The sequence below is a fragment of the Staurois parvus genome, unplaced genomic scaffold, assembly GCF_062004578.1.
Source record: "Staurois parvus isolate SC_StPar_1 unplaced genomic scaffold, SC_StPar_1.0 ptg002113l, whole genome shotgun sequence".
Lineage (NCBI taxonomy): Eukaryota > Metazoa > Chordata > Amphibia > Anura > Ranidae > Staurois > Staurois parvus.
Window position 1 is genome coordinate 1,017,030 of NW_028319909.1, and position 9,173 is coordinate 1,026,202.

Here is a 9,173-nt window from a genome sequence, read left to right on the forward strand (position 1 = left end):
CGCTCACCAAAGGTGCCAATCCCTAATGGGGAGCGGAGGACCAGTCTTTAAAGCGTAACTTGCCCATTTGGGTGGAGCTCCGCTTTAAAGTCAATTCACAGATGGAAATAAAAAATTAAATGCATGCGGTAATTTAGTAGTGGTCAAAGCATGCGGAATGTGCTGGTTGCTAAGGAGTGGGCAGCCGCCGGTGTCCTGAACAACCAGTAACTGTCATGGTTGCCATACACCACCCGGATATTAAAAGAATATTTAAAGAAGAGAATGGATCAAATGAACTTGGGTTTTAGAAAGGTCAGCAAGAAATATCCTTTGCGTGTCCTGTATGCTCTTATTTTACTTTGTGTGATCTCCACCAACATTTTGTATCATGTAATTTCCATCAAAGGATGTGAAGATAAAACATTAGTGATAAGATTACGAGCGATCTTTAACAGAACAAACTCAGATGATAATATTATTCGTTCTTGTGGTGTTGGCATTCCTTTCAGAACTTCAACATGAACGTTTCTTTGGAAAATAAGACCTCAGACTATGAGACTTCGGACTATCAAGACAGGTATTTCTTTTTGCTCAAAATTAATTTGTTTTCATTTTTTTTTTAAATGCAAATTTCACATGCACAGAGGAGGTGTGACCAAGATCCATTTTTAGGATTTATAGGTTACCACATATGAACAGACCTTAGATCAAATTTGACGAAAATTCAGAAATCTACCAGTTTTTGTTTTAACCGTCGTACACCTCAAGGCTCGATGGGGTTGATTTACAAAAGGCAAATAGACTGTGAATTTTGCAAAGTGTTCCAGAGCTTAGTAAATGAGGCGAAGCTTCATTTTGCAAAGCATACCCAATCACATGCAAGGAAAATAAAAAAAATGCATTTTTTGCTACCACATGATTGGATGATGGAAGTCAATAGAGCTTGCTCTTATTTACTAAGCTTTAGCGCAACTGCTCTTTGCATAGTGCACAGGCTAGTTACCTCTAGTAAATCCACCCCAATGTCTTTTTTTTTAATTTCAGACACATGCAGAGATAGGGTATCAGTGCATTACTGAGTGGATTTGGTACAGATATTTCAAAGGCGATTGAAAATCTTTACATTTTGCACCATTTTATTGCATTCAAGTGCAGCAGTGCATATGGTAAAGAGCTGTGCAAACTGTTGGCATTTTATAGTATGCATGCTTTATAGTGATACTATTAGTTGGTGACTTATTTAGTAAATTCTATACTGCCTAATTATTAGAAATGATACTATCCCTCCCCTCCCTCCAAGCTGATAGCTAGTGCTTGCATACCCACATGATGACTATGATTGAACCAATGCAAGGTGTAGAAATGACAGTGGCCATCCACCAGCCCTAGGGTGACCATGTTTTTGGACCAAGAACAACTGAATGGGATGAAGGGGAGTGTTGTGAAATGGTTAAACCAGTGTCATTTAGACATCACTAGAGTGTGAATCAGGTTTTCCTTGTAACCGAAAATTCTACCTGGGAACCAAAGTAGTTTACGACTCATTAAAAGTGCAAATTTCATGGAGTGGTTTGTCATGTTTTTAAGAACTATTACAACTATTATTCCAAAGCAAAGCATCATTTATTGAGGTGCTTTTAGAACGTATGGAGGCAAATTTTGAACGTTTTGTAAAAAGTAAGGGTTAATAAGGTTCTAAAATTTTGACTGAAAAATAACATTATCTGCTTAATAAGCAGCCTCTTCTGGTTGGATTCACCTTCATACACTGCTTAAAAAAATTAAAGGAAGACTTTTTAATCAGAGTCTAGCATCAAGTCAATTAAACTCCTGGGATATTGATCTGGTCAGTTATGTAGTAGAGGGGGTGTTATTCAGTTTCAGTTGCTTTGGTGTTAATTAAATTAGGTAAGCCCTTATCCATATGACTACGTGCATCGCACGAAACGCGTCAGGGCTGCAGCAACTGGACATCCAACCACCGCTGGTGGCCACCCTGAATATATGGTCAGTAAATTTTTTGAAATTTTTGAAATTTATTATTATACCCACTATCCTTGAATAAAGGTACCTTAAGCAGTATCACGCTATGTGGTCTCTTATTGGGCACTCTGTGTGAGTGCTATCATTCGCAGTGCCCATCTGGAGAAAAGATGACCCTGATGGTGATACCTGGTAGCGGATCCTGGTGACCTTTTTCTGTGGAGCTTGGATGGTGATTCGTGGGGTAACCTGACCCGAGACCTGATGACCTATCTATGGCCTGGTGACGCAGGATTAATTATTGCGTATTTTAAACGCACATCTGGTGAGTGCGTTTTTCATCCATTCGTTTGGTTTGCACCAGTTGTCACTCCCGGATCAGGACGTCCACTCACCTGGAATTGTGATTTCTTTATGATCCACACAATCATATTGAACTAATTTTACCATTAATGATCACCTTCAGGTGATACCATGTATCCACATATGTTTGAAATAGCATGATATTGTGTATATTAATGTGTATTACTACTTAGCGCTGCACCAACTTATTCGGATATATATGTTAATTAAATTAGCAACAGGTGCACTAGATGGGCAAAAATGAGATGATCCCCAAAACAGGAACGGTTTTACAGGGGGAGGCCACTGACATTTTTTCCCTACTTATCTTTTCTGAATGTTTTTCACTAGTTTTGCATTTGGCTAGGGTCAGTGTCACTACTGGTAGCATGAGGCCATACCTGGACCCTACAGAGGTTGCACAGGCAGTCCAACTCCTCCAGGATGGCACATCAATACATTCCATTGCCAGAAGTTTTGCTGTGTCTCCCAGCACAGTCTCAAGAGCATGGAGGAGATTCCAGGAGAGAGGCAGTTACTCTAGGAGAGCTGGACAGGGCCGTATAAGGTCCTTAACACATCAGCAGGACCGGTATCTGCTCCTTTATGCAGGGAGGAACAGGATGAGCACTGCCAGAGCCCTACAAAATGACCTCCAGCAGGCCACTGGTGTGAATGTTTCTGACCAAACAATCAGAAACAGACTTCATGAGGGTGGCCTGAGGGCCCGACATCCTCTAGTGGGCCCTGTGCTCACTGCCCGGCACCATAGAGCTGGATTGGTATTTGCCATTGAACACCAGAAATGGTAGGTCCACCACTGGCGCCCTGTGCTTTTCACAGATGAGAGCAGGTTCACCCTGAGCACATGTGACAGATGTGAAAGGGTCTGGAGAAGCCGTGGAGAACGTTCTGCTGCCTGTAACATCGTTCAGAGTTAGTAATTTGAATCTGATGCGTTGGGCAATCCGGAGCGAGTGAAGGGATTGGCAGTGGTGGGTGGCAGATGTGGAGAGGTTGGTGAGGTGGATGAGTCTAGCCGCTGAGTTCAGGATCGACTGGAGTGGGGATAGCATTTGTTTGGGTAGGCCAGTGAGAAGGGAGTTGCGGTAGTCCAGGCGTGAGATGATGAGGGAGTGTACGAGTTGTTTAGTGGTGTCTGGGGTGAGGAATGTACGTATCTTGGAGATGTTGTGGAGGTGGAGCCTGCATGACCTTGATAGTGATTGGATATGAGGTTGGAAGGAAAGGCTTGAGTCCAGGGTGACACCCAGGACTTCGGCTTGTGGGGTGAGATTGATGGTGGAGTTGCTATTAGTGATGGAGAGGTGGGGGGGGGGCGCGGGCTGGGGGGAAAACCAGGAGCTCGGTTTTGGACAGGTTTAACTTGAGGAAATGGAGTGACATCCAGTCTGATATATCGTTCAGCAGGTGGGCGATGCGGGCGGATAGTGAGGGGGTGAGGTGGGGGGTGGAGAGGTAAATTTGTGTGTCATCGGCATATAGGTGATAGGTGAAGCCGTGGGAGTGTATCAGTTTGCCAAGGGAGGAGGTGTAGATGGAGAAGAGGAGGGGTCCGAGGACAGAGCCTTGGGGGACTCCAACAGAGAGGGGGAGAAAGGGGGAGATGGCAGTGTTATAGGTGACGCTGAAGGAGCGTTGGGATAGGTAGGAGGAGAACCAGGAGAGAGCAGCATCCCTGATGCCAAGGGAGTGCAGTTTTGTAAGGAGAAGGGGGTGGTCGACTGTGTTGAAGGCCGCAGAGAGGTCGAGGAGCAGGAGGACATGACCCTAAAACCCCGCCCCGCCTCCCTGCTTCTGAAACCCTTAAAGGGCCGGGAGGCGCCTGCGCCAAGGGGTTAACTTGGCTTTTTTGGCTGTAGGAGTGCAGTTTTTAGGTATTAATAGTATTGATATAATATAAGATGGTAATCTTTTTTGTTGTTTTTTTTTTAGGAGTGCTGAGAATCTGAATGACTCTTCTTACCCAAATTATGAAGATATTTCTTACATTAGTTTGCATAGCATCATAAATATGTCTATCACATGGTACAGCGTGACCTTAATCTTGGGTTTAGTAGGAAATGGTTTAGTCATTTGGATTGCTGGATTCAGGATGAAGACAGTAAGCTCCGTATGGTTCCTCCACTTGGCCATTGCTGATTTTATTAAGTGTATTTCTCTTCCTCTGCGGATCTCGGAGTGGGCTTTGTTTTTCTATATCTCTTACGATGATTATCTCTGTACAATCGGCATGACTCTTCTATACATGAATATGTCAGCTAGCATCTACTTCATGTCCATCATTGGCATTGACCGATGTGTTTCCATTATGTTGCCAATCTGGAGCAAACTACACAGAACCCCCAGGAAAATACGCATCATTTCCATATTGACTTGGGTGTTGAGCCTCCTTACCAGCATCCCCTATATCCTGTTCAACCATTTCTATGAAGAAACCACAGAGTGTTTCCCTAAAGGTTGGTACTATGATGAGGAAGAAGAAAAGGAAAAAATAAAGATAAGAAAGACAATGTTCATCATGAGAAGCATAAGCATGTTTGCCGTACCGTTCACAGTTATTTTGATATCCTATACCCTGATCTTTTTTAAAATTAGAAAATTTAGAAAACCAAAGAGATCCCGACGTTCTTTCAGGCTCATCATAGCTGTCGTGGTGTGCTTCTTCATCTGCTGGTTTCCCTATAATATCTGGCCTTTCATAACCATCAGTGGACAGTATTGGAACCTCGATAGACTTATTACTGAAATTTCGGTCTGCCTGGCTTACTTCAGCAGCTGCATCAACCCCATTATCTATGTCTTCTTCTGCCATGATTTTAAGAAAAATGTCATTAAGTCCTTACCAGCCACGCTCAACAAAGCTTTCAATGAAGATTCTGACTTGAGCTGCAAAGATGGTGTCACCACACATAACAATCCCAATGTGCAGTCTTCATTGCTATAAATCCCTCCACTGGCCTCCACTTAGTGTCCTCCATCCCTCTCTGCCAAGCCCTCCACTGGCCTCCACTCAGTGTCCTCCATCCCTCTCTGCCAAGCCCTCCACTGGCCTCCACTCAGTGTCCTCCATCCCTCTCTGCCAAGCCCTCCACTGGCTTCCCATTGCCCAAAGAATAAAATCCAAAACATTAACAGTCACATATAAAGCCATTTATAACTCTGCCCCAAATTACATCACCAATCTTGTCTCCAAATATCACCCAAACCGTCCTCTCCGTTCCTCCTATGACCTTCTGCTCTCTAGCTCCCTTGTCTCCTCCTCCCATGCTCATCTCCAGGACTTCTCCAGAGGTCCCCTATCCACTGGAACTCTCTACCCCAATCTATCAGACTATTGCGTACTCTGCCCACTTTTAGGCGATTTCTGAAAATCTATCTCTTCAAGGAAGCCTATCCTGCCTTCAGCTAATAACGGAATCTTCAATTCCTCCTACCAGTCCATCCCCCGCAATTAATACCTTTTGTACCACTAGCCCCTCCCTCTTAGATTGTAAGCTCCCAGGATCAGGGCCCTCCCAACCCTCTTGTATTGAACTGTATTGTTGCTGTATTGTCTCCCTTTATATTGTAAAGTGCTGAGCAAACTGTTGGCGCTATATAAATCCTGTATAATAATAATGTGTCTTAAGGATGCATAGAGCAGGGCTCAGGAGTGAGCACGCACCAGTGCCCTCATAGCAAGTGGCTTTCTCTTAGGGGGCACTGGTCAAGCAGGGGACCTGAGAAGAGGAGGATCGGGGCTGCTCTGTGCAAGACCACTGCACAGAGCAGATAAGTATAACATGTTTGTTATTTTTTTTAAAATTAACCTTTAGTAACACTTTAAATTGCTTGTCACAACTGAATATCTTGTTTCAAAAATGTTATCACGAGGGTTTGCTCCATATGATAGCACATTAAAGTTTATGACTTAGCAAAATTGAAATGAAAACAAAACAAATTCCGTGCCTTTTTGCAATAAGTGTCCATATACCTATATTTGGTGTCCTTTACAGGAGCGGACTGACAACTCATGGGGCTCCCAGGCAATAGGGAATCATGGGGCCCCTGTGTCCTCACCCATACTCAAAACCACACCCAAAAAAGCATATGAAAGTTACTAGGGGCATCTCATGGGGCCCCCTATTGACCCTGGGCCCTCGGGCAGTGCCCTAGTGCCCGAATGGTCAGTCCGCCCCTGGTCCTTTAAAACATTGATCCTGAAAAAAAAAAGTCCTATGAACTCCTAATTGCCTGTTTTAGCCGATAACTCTGCCACCTCTTCTGCACTGACTCCTAATGTTAGCCCTGCCCAGGTGACCCTATTGAACCTCAGAAGGCCTCCCCTTCTTCTCATTTCACTTACATGAAGAGGAGATCTTCTGTACTCCAGCTGGAGAGAACTCCTATTATATACCTGAGATGATGAGGGTGGACTCTTGCACAAGTCCCATCCAAGCATCCCTGAAGGTTGAGACAGGAACTGCTAGGGCAATGGAAGGGTACAGGTGCCAGCAGACAGGAACCACAGAATTGAGCTTGGAAGAACTGGTGCCAGGTAAGTAGAAGCACAGTGATGATGGCACCCCAACTTCACCCAGACCAGTAAAGAGCAGAGCCGGGTCACAAGCTAAGTTTAGTTACAGTCAAGCAAGAAGACACCAAATCATGAGCAGCATCAATGTCCAAGAGGAGCAGAGGTTGGCCATGTGTGGGCAAAGAGGTACATAATTGATGGGACAACATCTTGTTTAAGATTCCATGCTGAGGTCAGCAACACAGGTAGGCATCAGGCATAAACAGGCAGGGGTTGTCCAGAGACAGGTCAGACGAAAACCGGGTCAATAACAGGGTCCAGCAGATTCAGGATCAAGGATACTAGAGATACGAGCAAAAAGATCATCCAGCAATTATCTCATTCAGGGTCCAGGTTTACTTGGCACCAGTATCTGTGGTGGATGTGCCAGTGCATCCATGTGCATGCTGGTGTAACTTTGTAGGCATTGTGGTTCCATGCACCAGCTCCTACTACACTACTGTGTCTTGTGGTCACATAGGAGTCAGTGAGAGGCACAACCGACTGCAGTGAGAGACAAATAGGCAAATATGAAAACATTGGTTCCTGAAGCTCAAAGTGCTGTTAAACCCCCAACAGTACAATCAGTCTGTATATGCGGTAAAGCATGCTTGTTATACTCACTGTGGAACATAGAAAAAAAGTCATTTTAACATATATTTGTAAATGCATTTCAAAAATGTAAATTAAATGTTATTTTAAAGTTTGAAGTCAATCTCATATTTTTTTTTGTTTCCTTTTTTTTTATTTCATAGTGCGCTGTTTATTGGTGTATAATAATCATATTCTATCCACTTAAAAGAAAAATATATTTTAAATATATTTTAAAAATATTCTTTCCAAATATATTGACATATTGACATACTACAATTTTGGCCATATTCAATATATATATATATATATATATATATATATATATATACATACTGTTTGTTGAAATGTGCAGCGCGATCCCAGCACAAAGACAGGTATGCAAATATGTGGTCGCACAGAAAAAAGCCCAGTTCTGTGAGGCCGCATATTTGTGTGACGTCGGTGTGAAGGTGTTAAAGATACCCTGTCACTGCAATTGAAAAAAAAAAATACAGAATCAGAATATAGAATAGCATTTTACATACTGTCCCGTACCTGGTAGGAGGCTGAATTGACGAGGTCAGGCTCTCGTGTATCTCCAGCCCAGGCACCACTGAAGGTGGAACAGATGGTGCCAAGAGAGAGGAGGAACACCAGTGCCAGCAGGTGTTGATAGCAGAACTTCCAGCTGGAGGAGTCAGGAGGATGTGATGCATGCTGAGGACCCGCCAAGGTTAAAGGGACACTCCGGTGGTACTGCAGGTTCTGGAAGCGTGGCTTGTTGAAGATCTCAACAGGCTTTAGGCAGGAACACACTGTGATGACTGGAATGGGTTTGAAGGACATCCAAAGCAGACCCAAGTCAGAAGCAGGAGCGAGGTCACGGGGTAGCCGAGGTCAGCAGTAGGCAGGCAATGAGGTACCAAAGCGCAGGAAAAAGCGTGGTCAAGAGTGAGGCCAAGGTCAGGAATGGATGTGGAAAAGGTACAAACAGAATTCAGGATCAGTTTAGTAACAAGCCAGGTCATCAAAGGACATCATATACAGAATACACTCAGGACACAGGTAAGCTGAAGACCAGCCCACATGGAAGAAAAATATATTTGAAAAACATTTGAAAAATATTCTTCCAAAATATATTGACATATATAATTTTGGCCAAATTTTATATATATATATATATATATATTTTTTTTTATATTAAATTTAGTCATAATTGTAGCATTTCAAATATATGTGTATATATATATATATATATCTATATATATATATAGATATATATAGATATATATATTTATATTCATATATACTGCATGTTGAAATGCATTTTTATTACACAATGTATGAAAAATATTTTTAATATATTTCAATACATTTCAAATATACTGTATGTCTTTAAAAATGCAAATCTACAAATATATGTAAAAATATATGTTAAAATGACTTTTTCATATATTTTGTAATAAAAATGCATTTCAACCTACTATATATATATATATATATATATATATATATATATATATATACAGTTGCAAGAAAAAGTATGTGAACCCCTTGGGATTACGTGGAGTTTTGCATGAATTGGGCATAAAATGTGCTCTGAACATCAAGTCACAACAATAGAAGAACACAGTCTGCTGAACATAATACTACACAAACATTAGATGTTGCCATGGTTTAATTGCACATAACATGTAAACATTCACAGTGCAGG

General features: G+C 42.3%; 1 protein-coding gene across 1 annotated transcript; it reads left to right on the forward strand.

Moving 5' to 3' along the window:
- The first annotated feature begins 492 nt into the window (after nucleotides 1–492).
- Nucleotides 493–7,596, forward strand: LOC149432692 (formyl peptide receptor 2-like). The gene is made up of 2 exons (XM_089664989.1): nucleotides 493–559; nucleotides 4,264–7,596. The coding sequence occupies exons 1-2, from the start codon at nucleotides 501–503 to the stop codon at nucleotides 5,273–5,275; spliced, it is 1,071 nt and encodes a 356-aa protein (XP_089521115.1). The 5' UTR covers nucleotides 493–500; the 3' UTR covers nucleotides 5,276–7,596.
- The last annotated feature ends 1,577 nt before the right edge of the window (nucleotides 7,597–9,173 follow it).

Coding starts and splice junctions, on each gene's coding strand:
- LOC149432692 (XM_089664989.1), top strand. CDS start 501: ATGAACGTTTCTTTGGAAAATAAGACCTCAGACTATGAGACTTCGGAC. Junction 560..4,263: donor ACTTCGGACTATCAAGACAG/GTATTTCTTTTT, acceptor TTTTTTTTTTAG/GAGTGCTGAGAATCTGAATG.